The following is a 20,770-nucleotide window of genomic DNA, read 5'->3' as shown; positions in this document are numbered from 1 at the left end:
ACATCTGCTGTGCTTTATGCCTGGCATGCCCATTCTTTTAGCTTGTTCCTTGTCCTCCTTGAAGTTTCAGCTTAAATATCACTTATTTTAAAATAGGGCACCCTGTTCTTTTTTTCTTCATAGCACTTGCCACTATTTGTAATTATTATTTTTTTCTTTATTGCTTGTCATCTGTTATTTCAAGTAGACTCTAAGCTCCATGAGAGCAGGAACATATTAGTCTTACTCACCTCATCTTAGGAACATATTAGTCTTACTCACCCCAGAGCCTGGCACTAATAGGCACTACATAACTCTTTGAAACAACTAAATGAAAAAAGAAGGTAACATTTGTCTTCTTAAAGGATGAATAGAAAGTAGCTTGCCTAGAAAAAGTGAGATTTTTTTTCCAGAAGGAAAGAACAATATAGGCAAAAGTATGGAAGAAGAAACAGAGAGGGAGGGAGAATAATTAAAAGCGGTTTGATGTTGCCGAGCATATGAAGCCCAAAGATTGGTCACATACTGGTGACATAGTGACATAGGCTGGAGCCAGATCTTGGAGGCTATTTTGTACCATATGAACTTACAAAACGTATAAGAGCTCATGGAATTCTTGGAGGATTTTAGACAATAGAGTAATATGGACAAATTTGCATTTTAGAAAGATTAGATTTGTGACAGCAGTAAGTGTAGAAACTGGGAGGTGAATTTGAAGGGTGTTAGGGTGATCCAAGTGAGAGATGATGGATTCTGCACCTGAACAGTTGTTACAGAAATGAGAGAAGAGGACAAATGAAGAAATATTTAAAGAGTAGAATCACTAAAACTTACTGAGTAGTTACGGAAAGTGAGGAAGAAGAAGGGATGAATCTGAGTGGGGCTCCTAGATTTCTAGATTGTGTTACTGGGTAGGTGGTAGGGTTTACAATACAGAGAAAATTCTAGAAGAGGAGCTCCTTTAATAGATGATAATGAGTTGTAGCTGTTCTTAAACATCTAGGTAGAGATTTCCATCAGGCATTTGGATATAAAAATCTTAAACTTTGTGGTGAGATCTCATATAGAAGTGTAAAGTTGATGGTAGTTGTAGCCCTAAGAATAGATGTGATAAAAACAACCTTAGATGGGGCGCCTGGGTGGCTCAGTCATTAAGCGTCTGCCTTCGGCTCAGGTCATGATCCCAGGGTCCTGGGATCGAGCCCCGCATCGGGCTCCCTGCTCCACGGGAGGCCTGCTTCTCCCTCTCCTACTCCCCCTGCTTGTGTTCCCTCTCTCGCTGTCTCTCTCTCTCTGTCAAATAAATAAATAAAATCTTTAAAAAAAAAAAAAAAAACAACAACCTTAGAGGGAGGTTATATAGTGCAAAGAGAGCAGCTGACTGAGAAGAACAGATCCAGCAGTAGAAGTAGAATAGCATGAGAGGAAAACTTGAGGGAGACAGGTGATATGAGGAAAATTACTAGAGTGAAGGCCAAGGAAACCAAGAAAGAAAAGGTCTTTAAAGCAGTAGGGAGGGGCTCCTGGGTGGCTCAGTCATTAAGCGTCTGCCTTCGGCTCAGGTCATGATCCCAGGGTCCTGGGATTGAGCCCCACATCGGGCTCCCTGCTCAGTGGGAAGCCTGCTTCTCCCTCTCCCACTTCCCCCTGCTTGTGTTCCCTCTCTTGCTGTGTCTCTCTCTGTCAGATAAATAAATAAAATCTTAAAAAAAAAAATAAAGCAGTAGGGAGTGATCAGAAGTATTGCATGCAGCCAAGAAATCAAGTAAGAGCCTTGAAAAATATGGATAGCATTTAACACTCAGGGGACTTTAATGAGGAGAGTTTCCATAGAATGATGAACGTAGAAAAAGTAGATTTCAGTAGGGTGAGGAGTGAAAGGGAGGTCAAAACATTTGGAAAGGCAAACAGAAAAATTAAATAAGGTACTGGGTGACTTGAAGTCCAGGCAGTGGTTTTTCTATTAGAGAAACAGACTGAGGGGAAAAACCTGGTGGGGAGGGGAGGGTTAAGAGGGAGAAAAACAAGTTGAATATATGGTTGTTTGTTGCTAGTATATAGAAATTAAAAAAAAAATAGTTTGTATTCTGCAACCTTGTTACATTCACTGATTTGTTCTACTAGCTTGTGTATAGATTCCATAGGATTTTGTGTAGATGATTGTGTCATCTGTGAATAGACAGTTTAACTTCTTCCTTTTTAGTCTGGATACCTCTTATTTCTGTTTCTTGCCTGATCGCACAGGCTAGAACCTCCAGTACTATGTTGAATAGAAGATGTGAGAGCAAACGTCTTTGTCTTATTCCTTATTTTAGGGGGAAAGCATTCAGGTTTTTTACCATTAAGTATGATGATAGCTGTTGTTTATCAGGTTGAGAAAGCTCCCCTCTGTTCCTGGTTTGCTAAGAATGTTTATCAAGGAGGGCACCTGGGTGGCTCAGTTGGTTAAGCGACTGCCTTTGGCTCAGGTCATGATCCTGGAGTCCTGGGATCGAGTCCCACATCAGGCTCCCTGCTCGGCAGGGAGTCTGCTTCTCCCTCTGACCCTCTTCCCTCTCATGCTCTCTGTCTCTCATTGTCTCTCTCGCAAATAAATAAAATCTTAAAAAAAAAAATTTAAAAAAAGAATGTTTATCAAGGATGGGTATTCAAATGATCTTATCCTTTTTCTGTTTTCATCTGTTAATATGGTGAATTTTGTTGATTGATTTTTGACGTTAAACCAACCTCCACTTGGTCATGTTGTATTATTGTTATATGTTGTTGGCTTTGATTTGTTAAAATTTTGTTAAGGTTTTTTGTATCCATGTTTATGAAGGATGTTGGTCTGTAGTTTTCTTGTAATGTCTTTGGTTTTGGAATTGGGAATAATGACCTCATTGAATGAATTGGGAAGTATTCTCTTTTTTCCCCCCCAATTTTCTGGGGTGTTTGTATATAATTAATATAATTTATGTTTTACATGAATAGTATAAGAATTCACCAGCAAAGCCTTCTGGGCCTCAAGTGTTTTTGTTTTGTTTGCTTTTTGGTGGGAAGGTTTTTAACCAGGAAATTTAGTTTTTTTAAATAGATATATAACTATTTAGATTTTTTTACAGTCATCTTTGGTAATTTGTATCTTTTAAGAAATTTGACCATTTAATCTGAGTTGTCCAGTTGTTTGGTATAAAGTTGTTCAAGTTACTCCTTTTTATTCTTTGAATATCTGTAGACTTTGTAGTGATGTCATGTCACTCATCCTGATGTTGGTAATATGTGTCTGTACTCTATTTTTCCTAATCAGTCAAGCTAAAGTTTATCAATTTTAATGACCTTTTAAAGAAATGGCTTTCGAGGCACCTGGGTGGCTCAGTCGTTAAGCATCTGCCTTCGGCTCAGGTCATGATACCGGAGTCCAGGGATCGAGTCCCACATTGGGCTCCCTGTTTGGCGGGAAGCCTGTTTCTCCCTCTCCCGCTCCCCCTGCAAGTGTTCCTGCTCTCACTGTCTCTCTCTCTGTCAAATAAATAAATAAAATCTTAAAAAAAAAAAAAAGAAAGAAATGGCTTTTGATTTCACTGATTCTTGGATGTTTTGTTTTCTGTTTTGATTCCCATTCTATTTTTGTTTAGGTTTAATGTGTTTTTATTTTTATTTTTTTTTTAATTTTATTATGCTTTGTTAGTCACCGTACAGTGCATCATTAGTTTTTGATGTAGTGATCCACGATTCATTGTGTTTTTATTTTTTAATTTTCTTGTGATAGAGGCTGAAGACAGTGACTGAAAACCTTTCTTCTTCCCTAATGTAGGTTTTGAGTGCTATCCATTTCCTTCTGAGTACTGTTTTAACAGCATCCTTCAAATATTGATATGCTGGGTTTTCATTTTAATTCAATTCAAAATATTTTATAGTTTTTCTTTTCTTTTATTCTTCAACCTATGGATTATTTATATATATATGGATATATATCATGAGTTATTTTGTTTCCAAGTGTTTGAGGATTTTCCTGATATCTTCTTGCTGTCGATTTCTTTTTCTTTTTTTTTTTTAAAGATTTTATTTATTCATTTGACAGAGGGAGATACAGCGAGAGAGGGAACACAAGCAGGGGGAGTGGGGGAGGGAGAAGCAGGCTTCCCGTGGAGCAGGAAGCCTGATGCGGGGCTCGATCCCAGGACCCTGGGATCATGACCTGAGCCGAAGGCAGACGCTTAACGACTGAGCCACCCAGGTGCCCCGTTGCTGTCGATTTCTAATTTAATTCTGTTGTCAACATATTTTGTATGGTCTGAATACTTTTCAATTTGCCAAGACTGTTTTTTGGCCACAAAGTGTCATTTAATCTTGGTACATGTTCCATGTGCATTTGAAAAGAATGTGTTCTCTGCTTCAGGTGGAGAGAGATTTTTTTTTTTTAAGATTTTATTTATTTGAGAGAGTGTGAGCGAGAGAGAGAGCACTCAAGGAGGGGCAGAAGGAGAGGGAGAAGCAGACTCCCCACTGAGCAGGGAGCCTGATATAGGGCTCGATCCCAGGACCTGGGGATCATGACCTGAGCCAAAGGCAGACACTTAACCGACTGAGCCCCCTAGGTGCCCCTGGATAGAGTATTTTTAATAAATGTTAATTATGTCAGGTTGGTTGACAGTCTTATTTAACTTTCATTCTTAATTGCTTTATCAGTTATTGAGGGGGGGTGTTGCTGTCTAACTATTTGTGAATTTGTCTATTTCTCCTTGTAGTTCTATCAGTTTTTGCTTCATTTGTTTTGTAGCTCTAATGTTAGGAGTTTAACATTTAGGATTGTTATAACTTCCTAATAAATTGAATTCTTCACTATTATAAAATGACCCTCTTTATCCCTGGGAATATATTTTGTTGTGAAATCTACTTTGCTTGATATTAATATAGCCTCTCTGGCTGGCATGCTAACTTGCTTACTTTCTTTTTTTCTTTCTTCCTTTTTTGGCTGCTTTTCTTTCTTTCTGTCTCTTTCCTTCCTTCTTTCATGTTTCTAATTTAAGTTTAATATTATAAGATTTTTGACTTTATACTGTATCTCTTTCCTCTTATATTGGAAATTTTAATCCCTGACAACATTAACATAATTATTATCATTATCTTACGAAATACAGAGAATAGATTCAAAATAAAGCCAGTATTACCACTGGCAGTGAGGTTACTGAATGAAGTTTAAAAGGTCTTACTGTAGGGGCGCCTGGGTGGCTTAGTTGGTTAAGTGACTGCCTTCGGCTCAGGTCATGATCCTGGAGTCCCTGGATCGAGTCCCGCATCAGGCTCCCTGCTCGGCAGGGAGTCTGCTTCTCCCTCTGACCCTCCCCCCTCTCATGTGGTCTCTCTCTCATTCTGTCTCAAATAAATAAATAAAATCTTTTAAAAAATAAATAAATAAAAATAAAAGGTCTTACTGTATTTGTTCTAAGGATGCAGAGTCAAATACTGTGCCCTTGTCTCTTGAAATAATTCTCTTTTATTGGTTTCTCAGAGTTGTTTTTTATTTTTATGTTTAATTTTACTTGAAATATATAAGTTTCTTATGTTCCCAAAGTCAGGACTTATATGAGGTATGTTTGGAGAAGTATCACATTCATTCCCAACTCTCTACCCTCCATATCAGAGTAATTAGAGAATAGAGATTTACCTTATTCTTTTTCACAACTACATAGAATTCCACCATATAGATTTACTATCAGTTATTCAACCAGACGCTTACTGATGGGCATTTTGGGTTGTTATCCACAGAATCAGCTTTCTTTTGATTGGTATTAGTATGTATTTTTCTATTCTTTTAACCAGAACCTCAACATTTTAATTGGTGTGTTTAGACCATTTACATATCAGTTGATGTGTTTATACTCTGTCTTCATGTTTGTTTATCTTTTCTTCTGCCATATCCAATCTTTTGTTAATCCCACTCAGTGTGTTTTTTCATGTCAGACGTGTTTTCATCTTTAGAGTTCCAACTTTTAATGTTTTCTGTATCTCTGTAGAGATATACAATATATGAACATGAATACATGAACATATGAATATAGTTTTTAAAATTTATTATTTTTAAAATTCTAATATAATTAACGTAGTGTCGTATTGGTTTCAGGTGTACAATATAGTGATTCATCAATTCTCTACATTGTTCATTGCTCATTATGATAAATGTACTCTTAATCCCCTTTACCTGTTTCACCCATCCCCCCACCCACCTCCCCTCTGGTAACCATCAGTTTGTTTTCTATAGTTAAGAGTCCTTTTTTTGCTTCTTTGTTTTGTTTCTTAAATTCTTCATGTGAGTGAAATCATATGGTATTTGTCTTCCTCTGATTTGTTTCATGTAGCATAATACCCTCTAGATAGATCCATCCATGTTGTTGCAAATGGCAAGATTTCATACTTTTTTATGGCTTAGTAATATTCTACTGTATATATATACTACCTCTTTATCCATTCATCTATTGATGGACACGTGGGTTACTTCCATAATTTGGCTATTGTAAATAATGCTGCAGTAAACATAAGGAGTGCATATATTTTTTCAAATTAGTGTTTTCATATCCTTTGGGTAAATACCCAGTAGTAGAATTACTGGATCAAATGATAATTCTCTTTTTATATTTTTGAGGAAGCTCCATCCTATTTTTCATAGTGGCTGCACCAGTTTGCATTCTCACCAACAGTACAGGAAGGTTCCTTTTTCTCCACATCCTTGCCAATGCTTCTTGTTTTTTGTGTTTTTTATACTACCCATTCTGACTAATGTGAGGTGATATCTCAGTGTGGTTTTCATTTGTATTTCCCTGATGATGAGTAATGTTGAGCATCTTTTCATGTGTCTGTTGGCCATCTGCATGTCTTCTTTGGAGAAATGTCTGTGCATGTCTTCTGCCCATTTTTAAATTGGATTATTTGTTTTTTGGGTGTTGACTTGTATAAATTCTTTATGTATTTTGGATACTAACCCTTTATTGGATATATCATTTGCAAATATCTTCTATTTAGTAGGTTGTCTTTTTGTTGGTTGCTTCCTTTGCTGTGCTTTTTATTTTGATATAGTCCTAATATTTTATTTTTGCTTTTGTTTCCCTTGCCCAAGGAGACTTACCTAGAAAAACGTGGCTGCAGCCAGTGTCAGAGAAATTACTGCCTATTCTCTCCTATTTTTCAAGGCTTCAGGTGTCACATTTAAGTCCTTAATCCATTTTGAGGGTTGTTTTTTTTGTTTGTTTGTTTTTTTAATATGGTGTAAGAAAAAATGGTCCAGTTTAATTCTTTGGCATGGAGCAGTCCAGTTTTCACAGCACCATTTGTTGAAGAGACTGTCTTTTTTCCCATTTCATATCGTTGCTTCCTTTGTTGAAGATTAATTGATCATGTAATCATGGATTCATTTCTGGGCTCTCTGTTCTGTTCCATTGATCTGTATGTCTTTTTTTGTGCCAGTACTCTATATCTTGAAATCTGGGATTGCAGTACTTTCAGTTTTGTTCCTTGTTTTCAAGATTGATTTGGCTATTTGGAGTCTTTAGTGGTTCCATACAAATTTTAGGATTATTTATTCTAGTTCTGTGAACAAGGCTGTTGTTTGAAAGGGATTGCATTAAATGTGTAGATTGCTTTGGGTAGTCTGGACATTTTAGCAATATTTGTTCTCCCAATCCATGAGCATGGGATATCTTCCCATTTGTTTTTGTCATCTTCAAATTCTTTTTTTATTATTATTATGTTATGTTAATCACCATACATTACATCATTAGTTCTTGACGTAGTGTTCCATGAGTCATTGTTTGCGTATAACACCCAGCGCTCTATGCAGAACGTGCCCTCTTTAATACCCATCACCAGGCTAACCCATCCCCCCACCCCCATTCCCTCTAGAACCCTCAGTTTGTTTTTCAGAGTCCATAGTCTCTCATGGTTCATCTCCCCCTCCGATTTCCCCCCCTTCATTTCAGATTCTTTTATCAGTGTATTATAGTTTTCAGAATACTAGAAGATCTTCTACCTCTTTGACTATGTTTATTACTAGGTATTTTATTGTTTTTGGCACAATTGTAAATGGGATTTTTTAAATTTCTCTTTCTGCTATTTCATTCTTAGTGTATAGAAGTGCAATGAATTTCTGTATATTGATTTTGTATCCTGCAACCTTACTGAATTCATTTAGGAGTTCTGGTTTTTTGGTGGAGTTTTTAGGGTTTTCTGTGTACAGTATCATGTCATCTACAAATAGTGAAAGTTTTACTTCCTTACCAATTTGGATGCCTTTTATTTCTTTTTGTTTTCTGATTGCTGTGGCTAGGACTTCCAGTACTATGTTGAATAAAAGTGATGAGAGTGGACATTCTTGTCTTGTTTCTGATCTTGAGGGGAAGGCTCAGTTTTTCCCCATTAAGGATGATTTTAGCTGTGGGTTTTTCATATAAGACCTTTATTATGTTGAGGTATGTTCCCTCTAAACTTACTTTAATGAGGGTTTTTATCATGAATGGATGTTGTACTTTGTCAGATGCTTTTTCTGCATCTGTTGAAATGACCGTGTGGTTTTCATCCTTTCTCTTGTTGATGTGATATATCATGTAGATTGATTTGTGAATATTGAACCACCCTTGCATTCTGGGAATAAATCCCACTTGATCATGATGAATGATTTTTTTAATATATTGTTGGATTTGATTTGCTAATATTTTGTTGAGGATTTTTGCATCCACTTTCATCAGAGATTCTGACTTGTAGTTGCCTTTCTTTTACAGTGTCTTTATCTGGTTTTGGTATCAGGGTAATACAGGCCTCATAGAATGAATTTGGAAGCCTTCCTATCTCTTGTATTTTTTGGAATAGTTTGAGAATAGATACTAACTCTTTAAATGTTTGATAGAATTCACCTGTGACACCATCTGGTCCTGGACTTCTGTTTCTTGGGAATTTTTTGATTACTGATTCAGTTTCATTGCTGGTAATTGGTCTGTTCATGTTCAAATTTTCTATTTCCTCCTGATTCAGTTTTGGAACATTATATGTGTCTAGGAATTTATCTCTTCTAGGTTGTCCAATTTGTTAGTGTATAATTTTTCATAATATTTTCTTATAATCCTTTGTATATCTGTGATGTCAGTTGTTATTTCTCCTCTTCTAATTTCTGATTTTGTTTTTGAGTCCTCTCTCTCTCTGTCTCCCTCTCTCTCCCTCTGGGGAGTCTGGCTAAAGGTTTGTCAATTTTGTTGATCTTTTCAAAGAACCAGTCCTGGTTTCATTGATATGTTTTATTGTTTTTTAAGTTTCTATTTCATTTATTTCTCCTCTGATCTTTATTATTTCCTTCCTCCTACTGGAGTTTTGCTGTGCTTCTTTTTCTCACTCCTTTATGTGTAGGATTAGGTTGTTTGAGATTTTTATTGTTTATTGAGATATTTTGGCCCCTATTTTTTTTTGATTCTTTGTGTTCCTGGTTATTTTCTGTTTGATTCTAGACATTACGAAGTTTCTGGATATTTTTATATTTTTATCAGTACACTTGACCCAGTTAAGTAACTTGGAAACAGTTTCATTCTTTTGTGGTTTGCTTTTAAACTTTGATGGATGGAATAAGAGCAGCCTTTAGTCTAGGACTTATGTTTTCCCAATCATGAGGCAGCATCTGTGAATTACCAGGTTTCATTATATGGCTGGTAGGATCTTATGCTAGCCATTTGTGGGCTTCAGGAATTGTTCCCTCTGCTCTTTTTTTTTTAAGATTTTATTTATTTACTTGAGAGAGAGAGCAAGCGAGAGAGCATGAGTTGGGGGGGAGGGGCAGGGGGAGAGGGAGAAGCAGACTCCCTGCTGAGAAGGTAGCCCAGTGCGGGACCTGATCCCAGGACCCCAGGATCACAACCCAAGCGGAAGGCCCTCTGCTCTTTTCAAATGATTCTTTGCCTAGCCTCAGTTTCCTCACACGTATATGCTTATCAGCACTCAGCTAATGACTCCAGGGGGATTCTTGTAGCTCTCTGGAGGTTTCTTTCTGTGCAGCTTTTCTTTTCTCTGGTACTCTGCCTTGGGAACTCTAGTTGCCAACTGACAACTCTCCCTCTAGCAGTAAGCTGGGACAGTTAGGGGCTCACTTCATTTCTTCTCCCCTCAGAGATCGGTGTCCTGCACTGCCAATTTTGTTCCTTCTCCCCCCCCCCCCCCCCCCCCCCCGGTTATTTCAGGCAGGAAGGTAACTCTTTTCCCTGTTACTCCATCTTGGCTGTACATAGACATTAACACTTGTCTTCTAGTTTAAAACAACAACAAAACCTCAAGGAAGAGATTTAGGTCATTCTATATTTTAAACAAGTTTGGACTAAATTTATTTTCCTTTGCAATTTCTAGAAAATGTATTAATATCAAATGTCATATTTAAACCAAATGTAAGATGATTTAGTATACCAAGCTCATTTTCAACATTTGTTTTCTGCTTATCCATGGTTTATGATATGAATTTGCTTGATTCACTGATTAGAAGAATAGTTGTATTCTCGGTAATTAGAAAAATATTTCATGACATGCAGTAAATAAAATAATTAGTATTTAATAATACTGAGTTTGTCAGAAAACAATTTTAAAACTATCTTACATTTAAAAGTTAAGACCACTTCTTGGGGCCCCTGGGTGGCTCAGTTGGTTAAGCAACCGCCTTCGGCTCAGGTCATGATCCTGGAGTCCCGGGATCGAGTCCCGCATCGGACTCCCTGCTCAGCAGGGAGTCTGCTTCTCCCTCTGACCCTCCCCTCTCTCATGCTCTCTCTCTCTGTCTCATTCTCTCTCTCAAATAAATAAAATCTTTAAAAAAAAAAAATTAAAAAAAAAATAAAAATAAAAGTTAAGACCACTTCTGATGATTTTTATAGATTCATATTTCTGGCTTATGGACATCATTGTTTTGCGTTGTGAAGTATTCTTATAGAAGTCTTTGTATAATGAACTGCATTTTTCTTAGGTTTTTTTATACTTCATAAAATTATAGTGACTTTCTATAAGATTTCTCATAATTAGTGTTTACATGAGATAAATTTGGTATTACAAGGAGAGTAATACAATAAATTCAGGTGCAGTAGGGAATGTAGAAAGACACTGGACTGTAGAAACAGTTAAGAAAGTAGAAGTTGGGTCTTGGCCCACTTTGTAAAAGTAGCATTACCTCTTTAGCCTTATTTTGTTACTGTCTGTCGCACATAATCTTTTTGGGCCTTTTTTTCTTTAAGGTGTTTTTTCTCAAAGGCAGTTGTGGGAATTAGATACATTTTGTGAAAATACATGGTAAACTACAAATGCTATGTAAAAACCAGGTATCATTTTGAGATTTAGCCTGAGGACTGTAAGTTTCAAACGGTATATAGTTGGAAAATTTGACTGTACCTGAACCTAATATTAATAACCAGAATTATTATCTTGGCCTGTGCTTTCTTTGGTTTCAGAAATTTTTAAATTTGATTTTTGATACTCAATTTAATAGAAATGAGTCATATTATCATTTATTTCTTTACTTGGCAGCACAGCATATGCACTTCACCCACATACATGATCTGTGGGTTGTGGAGAGAAATAAGGATGTTGCTCAATAGCCCACATCTTTCAACAAAGAATACTTTTCAGCAACTCTCATGAGTTTTTTGTAGACATTAGGAAATGCGGACCCTTAGATGTTAAACTAAATTCGTGAACTAAATACTGAGTGAGGAAATGTGGGGAGCAGACCATTAAGTTAGATTCTATGTCCTCTGTAAATACCAGTGACCTTACCTATAGATCGGATTAGAAGACCTTGGTTTTTAAGTTCTGAAACATTTTCTGCAGAATGATATAGGAGCTGTTACTGAGAATCAGAATAAAAGGCTACAGAATTGTGGGAGGCTTGCCCTCTATTTATGAATCAGATTTCAAGTGGAAACCACAGTCGTTTCCTTGTTTCTCATTCATGCTTTAGCAGAGGATGTGATGCCATAGATCTAGCTTGGTTTGTAGTTTCTCCTTTAAGGTTCACACCACATTCTTTTCCTGTTTAGAAGCCACAGCAGTTTTAATATATTGTCAAACCACAGACTGTACCTTGCTGGATATTTAGTGGGGGGATGTGTGCTACATATTATTTGGTAGTCCCAGTACTGATTGTGGCAATCTAGTTGAAGTCCTATTTCAGAAATACAGCATAAATAAATAAGTGCACAGTACAGATAGATGTATTTGGGGTAGGTGGTATATAGGCATACTTCTGCAGACTTGTGGAAAACAGTTTTAACCCTTTGAATATATTAATTTGTATTTAAAAATAATGCTTTATGTTGCTAAACTTGAATATATGTTAACTTTCTTTTATTCTTCCTTAGCATCATGGCATGCCATGGGTTGCCTCTCATAAATGGACAAAGCTGTGACCCTTATGCAACAGTCTCTCTAGTGGGCCCTTCTAGGTAATGTTTATTTTTTTTTAAGTTTTTATTTAAATTCCAGTTAGTTAACATACACTGTAATGTAAGTTTCAGGTGTACGATTCAGTGATCTAACACTTCCATACAACACCCAGTGCTCATCACAAGTGTGCTCCTTAATCCCCATCACTCCCCCTACCCACCTCCCTGCTGGTAACCAACAGTTTGTTCTCTATAGTTAAGAGCCAGTGTTTCTTGATTTGCCTCTCGCTCTTCTTTTTTTTTCCCCTATGCTCATTTGTTTTGTTTCTTAAATTCCACATATGAGTGAAATCATATTATGGTATTTGTCTTTCTCTGACTGACTTATTTCACTTAGCATAATACTCTCTAGCTCCATCCATGTCATTGGTAGGTAATGTTTATTGAATTATTATTAGATTTTTTTTTTTTTTACCTCTAACCAATTTCAAACATGCCTTTATTTACCATAAGTACACTGATTTTAATCCAGAAATGCAAACATCTCTGTATCTGAAGACTCAGTATGTATATGGGCTTAACAAATGGTTTCCTTCTTTGACAGTAGATGCTTCATTACATTGAAATGATCAGTGGTTGGCTTCTATTTGTAACCTGGAGTTCAGAATTCAGAGTAGGAGAGCAAATTATTATTAGATTTTTAAGTTTTAAAATGTGACTTAAGAATTAACAAGTTAAGATTCTAAGAATAAATGCTAAATAGCTATTTATGACACAAAGTAATGAATGCTTTGAAAAAAAGATCTCTAGTGAGTTCTGTTATACACTTGCAAACAACCAAGTCCTGTTTTTATAGAAAGAAAGTGGTTGCCATTTCAAATATGCTGGACTCTTAGACTGTGGGAAACAACATTAGTTTTATAGTAGTTAAAATGTACTTTACAACATAAACTTGACCTTCTTCAGTCATCATTGGCCTTCCTACCTTCAATGTCTTAGATTTTATGTAGGTAAAATCCTGTTTTAAGAAGTGCTAGCCCAGAATCACAAGGCAGTTTCCATATTTTTATCTGGAAAGCGGCTCAGAACTAAAAATGCCTTTTCTACTCACGGCATCTATGCTCTACAGAGAGAATCCCAAGCTGTAGACAGACTGCTGAAGTACCAGAACATGGTAAAGTGCACCATATCGTTGATTTAAATTATTTATGATGATTTATTGAAAAACCTACAGCAATTTGTATATTTCGTATTTTATAACTTCATTATGATTTCTTTCAGAGCCTGACTAGTCTGAAATTTGCCTACAACTTGAAGGTTTAAAATCAGGAAACAAAGAGCAAAATATTCCCTCCATACCAAACACATACATACATACACACACACACAGACACACACCCCTTCTCCCCAACTTCAGGCTCTCTAGGTATTCTCTTTATTATTTATTTTTATTAATTTTTCTTAATTCCAGGATAGTCAGCATACAGTGTTATATTAGTTTCAGGTGTACAGTATAGGTATTTTTATCTTTTAGAAAATCACCAGTAAGTCACTTTTAAAAATGTATTTATATATGTATATAAAATACCTTGTGCCATGCCTAGTACTCACTATGTGCTCAAACAATATTGCACTGTTATTACTATAGGTGGTTTTATATTTGAAAGCAGATACTCAATCCTTTAACATTCATGCTATCAGAGGGATTAGTTCTGTATGTTAAAAATGTTTAGCCTAGTGGAGCTATTTTTTGTTTTTGTTTATAATCTGTAGTTGAAGACAAATTCTTTAGTGTAATCATTTAATAACATACAAATGGAAACTGTTTGGCATACGAATTTGTTAAGAGTCATTATTGGTATTGATAGTGTCCTATCATCACATAAGATGTTAAAATTGGGAGAGGCTGGGGAAAGACTGCATCGGACTTCCCTGTACATTTCTTTGCAACCTTCTCTAATTATTTCAAAATAAAAAGTTTTTTAAAAAGCCATATTGTAGCTGAAGCCCAAGAAGTAAATTTAGTTAAGAATGCTTTTCGTGTTCCTCAGGTATTTTTCAGCATAGATAAAGGTACTCTGAATCTCACTGTCTTACTTTTACCATTCTGATATAAAATAAGCTTGATAGTTGACCTAGTGTAGCCATAAAGAGAAAATACAATCTTGTCATATATTACATATACAAACTTGTATTTTCTTTGATTTGAGTCTTTAGAGACATCTCAAGTTTTTTCCCCAAGTAATATTTAAAACTATAGTTTTCCCTGAGTCATCTTAACAGCTAAAGGGAGGTCAGGCTCCCTGGTTGGAAATAGCATGTTTTATAATTGTGTACTATTAAGTTCTACAAGGTAAAACTCTACCACATTGGAACAGGAATGACCAAAAGAAGACAAAAGTAAAGAAGAAAACGAGCAATCCGCAGTTTAATGAAATCTTTTATTTTGAGGTAACTTTTTATTTTATATAAATGTTGACACTGAATATTTAATATTGAATGCTGGTTTACTTCTTTTTTTGAACTATAGCCACAGTAATCATTTAATCAACTAATGCAACTAAGCATTTGTATTCCAAGAGCAGTGGAACCATGATGTAATGTGGTAGAGGCCTAGTATATAAAAAATAAAGGCAGAGCTATAACTGATTTGGGGATAGGGAGGACTAGGGCCACACCTACTCCTTAGTCATCCCTATTATCACACTGTCCTCCACACACACACCCCCACCTTATCCACCCCCCCCCCCACCTGACACACAGTGGCCACTGGACTCTTCTACAGAGTACTTGAAAATCACTAGTAAAGTAAGTATGACATCACTTGGTTGGAGTTCTTGTCCCAGTTGACGCGGAATAAATCACTAAATGTGAGGTTTAATTTTATCTTGTGAAAGGATAATTTTGTAAGAGAAAACACTAGCCAAACCTGACAGAGTTTTTAGGAGACCCAAATGTGAGAATGCTTTGAGACCATAAAGTACTATATGATTAAGGCCTTATTATTAAGTTCTTTTTAGCTAATTGCCTCTACAGACACATGCTTATTTTCATAGAGATCTTCAGCTGCCTTGAAGTTTCCCCAAAATACAGTGCTTTGGAGTTCTTTACTGTGGAGCATTTGTTAAAGAAATCCTTTTTCATATTATTTGAAAACTACAGAAAAAAAAAAGTTGACCTCTGATTTCTAAAGATTGTGTTCTAACCATAGAACATGTTGCAAGTGAGATTAACAGGTAGGAAAGATTTGGGAGAAAGATACATTATGTGCTTTTTCCTCTTTTGTGTGTGTTTTTCTTGATAATTCAAAGTGGAGACGAGTGAGAGCACATCTAGCCATGCCTGATTACTGTACTTTAATAAAGAAACTTAGGTTGAAGAAAATACCAAATTGAAGTAGGAAGAATTGTGGGGGTGGAGGCAAGGGAGAAAGAAAAACAAAAGAAAAGGTACCAATGTGAGGCTTTTCCATTTCCTGGCTAAGGACTTTGGTTGTTACACATTTATCAATGACTATTACATCCAACCTGCAGAAAACATGGGGCAACTTGCAGCAAGCAGATGGTCCTTTGAAAGGCAAGGCCTGACCTTGCTATATCCAAGTGTACCTATGAAGCCTTAAAACATTTATTCAAAAAGCCCTTTGTTGAGCTGATTATAAAGATAAGATTCAATCTCTGTCCTCGAGCTAAAGCAAGAAACACAGAGCACACATATGCATGCATGCACACAGCAGCAAAATGCAGTAGATGCTGGGAAGGTCGGATAAGTTCTGCTCCAGCCAAGTTAAGTGAGGGAAAAGGAGTATTAGAGAGAAAGAACATTTTGAGCAGAGACAAAGAGACAGAAAAGCAGAAAGTTATGTTCAAAGAATAGCAAATAATGATTTAACTGGAAAGGTTCTATAAGAGAATAATTGGAACAAAGCTTAAAAGCTAGACTAGGACCAACTATGAAAGGCATTGAATACCTGGCTGGTGTGCTTACACGGTAGGTGTTGAATGTTTTTGAGCCTGGAAGTGGTAAGAGTAGTGCAGTGTTTTGGGAAGAATTAACCATGATCTGTGGGCCAGTGGCTGAGAAAGAACAGAGATCAAGAGACTCTTATAGTTTAGGTGTTAAAAAAGAAAAAAAGGTGTGTGGGGGGGTGGTTCTGATCCAAGAGAGTAACATGGAAAAAGAAAGTGACAGATGAGAAAGAAGCTGTAAAGGGCAGGATAACAAATTGATTGTAGAAGAAAAGACACAAAGGGAGGAGTCAGATGTCCTCATGGTTTCAAATCTGGAATAAGGGAAAAGTTAAGGAAAGCAGAAGTGGTTCAGTTTGGGACATAATGAACTTGAGGTCTGACATGAAAACCTTACAATAGGCAGTTCATGACTGAAACTTAAGATGGGTGATGGCTGTAGATAAGGACTCAAGATTTGCCTCCAGAGAGTCAAGAAAGCCAAGGGAATAGAGGTATACAATATAGGAGAAAAGTGAGGAAGCTCAGTTCTGCCACTTACTAGGTATTCAGCTTTGAGCACATCTCTTAATTTCTGTCCTTTAACTTCCTCATTTTCAAGATGAGGATAATAAATCTAGCCCTGCCTGCTTCAGAGCAGCATTCTGATGAACAAAGAAGATAATGGATGTGAAAGCACTTTGTAAACTGTACAGCCCTTTCCAGCTCTTAGAGCAAAATAAAAGTTAAAACCATGGAGAAAACCCATATTTATAGGTTCTGAGGAAGAAGAGGTCTCACAGGAAGAAGAGAGCAGGAGGTTGCCTGGGTAGTGCCTGGGTAAACTCAAAAGAGTGTTTCTGGGCAAGGAGGTATAGTTGTATTCACTTGTTCTGATAGAGGGGTCAAGGAAGACAAGAACTAAGGACTCACCATCAGACTTGGTGACTAAGGAGGTTGGGGAGGGTGATCTGTGAGGAAACCAGATTATAAGGAGTTACTATAGTGAGTGGGTGTGAGGAAGTGGCGGCTGTAAGGATGGATTACAGTTTTGAGATACTTGTCTGTGAAAGGAAGCAGATAGGAAGACCATAATTTAAGTGTAGAATTTTTCTTAGACTTGAGTGAGATGAATAAGCTGGTAATGAAAGCTGTAATTAAAATAGATCAAATGCTTACTGCATGCTTTCTGTATATCATGCGTGGGTGGAATAGTCCTGGAAAAGAGACAGATCATCTCATCTCTTGTTCAGAAGAAATGAGAAAACTCATCAAGTAGAAGGACCTATGTGAGAATGGACATGTTCAGGTGGATGGTAGCTGAGGAAGTCCCTGCCAGTAGCCTTGATATTTTTGGTAAAAATGTGAGAAGGAAGTGTAAGGATAGAATTGATATCTTGAGAAATGTGGGAAAGTCTTCAAACAGTTTTTAGCACGTGCAACTTCACCAAAATAGAACACTTTTACTCTTTGAGCCACTAACAGATTACATGTGAGTCAGAGAACCTAATGTTGCTGTAGATTGAGTTGATAAGGGAGGGCATGGAGGCAAGATTGTTTTTCTTGCCTTATTGTTTCCTCCCTGCTACTTCCATAGCCGTTTTTATCTTTAGCTTTGGGGGAAACTATTACCTAAGCGTTTTCCTCTGTTTATAATAAACACAGTTGAACATTTTGATAGTTTTTTAAGTTCATGTAGGAAAAAAATACTTAAAAATTTGTTGTCAACTAAAATTTTTTGTTCACAGGTAACCAGATCCAGTAGTTACACAAGGAAGTCCCAGTTCCAGGTAGAAGAGGAGGACATTGAAAAGCTAGAAATTAGGTATTTGTCTTGGAGTTTTACACAGTTGGGTTTTTTTGGTGCCAAAAGAAAATCCTAAATCCCAAATAAAAAAAATCCTAGAAAGAAAACAGGTGAACCAAGCTTAATAGATTTCTCTTTAGCAAGTTAGTTGATGAAACTTAGAGGAACATGCATCTAATTTAAATTCATATAATCTTTTCAAAATCTGTTTTCCTTGCAGAAGTAGTCAAGGTGTTTTTATTTAAAACCAAAGATGACCTAATTTTTACCTATTTTATTATATTTTTAATTTTCACAAATTTAATTGCTCTTTAAATTTCTGAATCATAGCATAATGGGTGCAAAGAATATATAGAGAAGTAATTATATTTAAGCCAATTTAGAAATAATTTTTTTATTCTTCTTAACATATCTGCTGTCTAACAGAAATTTCAGTGAGGTAAGAAGTCTTGTAAGATAATTCAACAGGTGCATGTGTTTGAAGTTTGTGCTATTTAGGTCTTAAATCTCTATGCTGTTTGGGAGGGGAAAGTTCTGTAAGTGCATGTACAGGTGTGGTGTTAACAGTGTGTTCATCTAAAGGGTGTGTTAGTCACATGTTTGGAATGATCAGGTAATGTATTTTTCTAAATCACCTATCTTTACATATTAACTGGCTCTAATTGAGAAAGAAACTGTAGTCTTGTGGTTTCTTTTCTCAAATTCAACAAAGTAACTCTAGTTCTTACTGCTACAGGTTAAAATAAAGCCTAGACTTTGAAACTAAGAAAATTAGTGCTTTCTTTTAGATTATTTAAAATAGTTACATTCTGTGCTTATAAATAAAAGCTCCTGCAATATTTTGTTTTCTTAGTTTAGTTAATAAGGTATATGACAGTGCTAACATCTCTTACTTTTAAGCATGTAAAATTAATGCTATAATACAGTCAAAGTGATTTGAAGCTACCTGGTGGTGTGTGTTCTCTTAAACATTGTTTGCAAAAAATAAAGCCAGTTTTAAATTTTCAGGATCGACTTGTGGAACAATGGAAACCTGGTCCAAGATATTTTCCTGGGCGAGATTAAGGTTCCTGTGAACGTGTTAAGAAATGATTCCTTTCATCAAGCCTGGTAAGAAGACAAACATTCTAGTGAACTCCACAGTAGGTTATCTCCTTTAATAAAATGTACATGCAAATAAATGCTTACTATAAGCAGATTTTTATTTTTACTTATTTATTTATTTTTAATAAGCAGATTTTTAAATTTGAGGTAGAATAAGCCAGAAGTCATTAACTTTTATTGATTTGGTTTATTTATTTTTGCAGAAATAGAAGTACATTGGTGGTTTTATAACTTAAGCTCTAGTACTGAGATACAAGAACTGAATTATCTAGGAATATTGTTCTGTTCAAAAACGAAATCTTAACTCTGAGGAGAAAATTAAAATCATTTAAAACATTACATAAGAGTTGCCCAGGTGTAAGATGCTTGGTCACAGATCAGCATCTTCAGTACAGAAGCCTTATTAATGTAATGGGAACTGTGGATATTTGAAAACAGAGGGTTTATGGTAGGGAATCAGCTGTTTATGGGATCTAACCAGTGATTTTCCTTTACCACAGCCCACTGAAATGCACTATGAATGGCCCTGATGTTATTTTCTAAATGTCTAGGGTCAGGGAGCCTGGGTGGCTGAATTAGTTGAGCGTCCAGCTCATGATTTCAACTCAGGTCATCATCTCAAGGTTGTGAAATCAAGCCCCACATTGGGCTCCGTGCCCAGCTGGGAGTCTGCTTGAGATTCTCCTCCCACCCCCACTTGTAATAAATAAATAAGTAAGTAAGTAAGTAAGTGTGTCTAGGGTCCAGATGTGAAACTATCATTTTTTTCTGTCTAGAGCACTTACAAGCATGCCTATCCATGCCTTCCAGTAGGTTGCCCAGCAGCCCTCATGCTAGACTTGGGTTTCTACTGAGCATAAAAAAAAACAGGCCTTTCTCATTTACCTCTAATGCCCGCTATTTAGAACTCAGTTTCAGTGTCTAGAAGAGGAGTTTGAAACTGTTTAGATGTTTCTTACTGTGGGCATCAATCTCATTTGTCTTTAAAAGAACCTGCCTCTACGGGGCGCCTGGGTGGCTCAGTCGTTAAGCGTCTGCCTTCGGCTCAGGTCATGATCCCAGGGTCCTGGGATCGAGCCCCGCATCGGGCTCTCTGCTCAGCAGGGAGCCTGCTTCTCCCTCTCCCACTCTGCCTGCTTGTGTTCCCTCTCTCATTGTCTCTCTCTGTCAAATAAATAAATAAAATCTTTAAAAAAAAAAAAAAAAAAAAAAAAAGAACCTGCCTCTACAGATTGACTGCCAGACATTTTTCACTTTGAACTCTGTTGTAGACGGATTTTTAGACTCTCAAAATTTTTATTTTATTTTTACCTCTTGCTAATACAGACCTAAGATTTATTGGTCTTTCTGGTGGCATTTTTTTTTTTTAAAGATTTTATTTATTTATTTGAGAGAGCGAATGAGAGAGAGAGAGAGCACACATGAGAGGGGGGAGGGTCAGAGGGAGAAGCAGACTCCCTGCTGAGCAGGGAGCCCGATGTGGGACTCGATCCCGGGACTCCAGGATCATGACCTGAGCCGAAGGCAGTCGCTCAACCAACTGAGCCACCCAGGCTCCCTGG

General features: G+C 36.6%; 1 protein-coding gene across 2 annotated transcripts in view; it reads left to right on the top strand.

The window, feature by feature from the left end:
• Positions 1–20,770, top strand: part of RASA2 (RAS p21 protein activator 2) — a 125,499-nt gene that overhangs the window by 59,320 nt on the left and 45,409 nt on the right. For both annotated transcript variants that reach the window (XM_045903651.3, XM_045903652.3), the window contains exons 6-9: positions 12,327–12,410; positions 14,729–14,801; positions 18,046–18,122; positions 19,113–19,214. In XM_045903651.3, the coding sequence (XP_045759607.1) occupies positions 12,327–12,410; positions 14,729–14,801; positions 18,046–18,122; positions 19,113–19,214 (336 nt within the window). The remainder of the gene's footprint in view (positions 1–12,326; positions 12,411–14,728; positions 14,802–18,045; positions 18,123–19,112; positions 19,215–20,770) is intronic.

Source organism: Mirounga angustirostris, unplaced genomic scaffold (assembly GCF_029215605.1).
Source record: "Mirounga angustirostris isolate CCGP_5_RB_7025 unplaced genomic scaffold, mMirAng1.0.hap1 SCAF_1, whole genome shotgun sequence".
NCBI classification, from domain to species: Eukaryota; Metazoa; Chordata; class Mammalia; order Carnivora; family Phocidae; genus Mirounga; species Mirounga angustirostris.
This window is presented reverse-complemented; position numbering and strand designations above follow the sequence as displayed.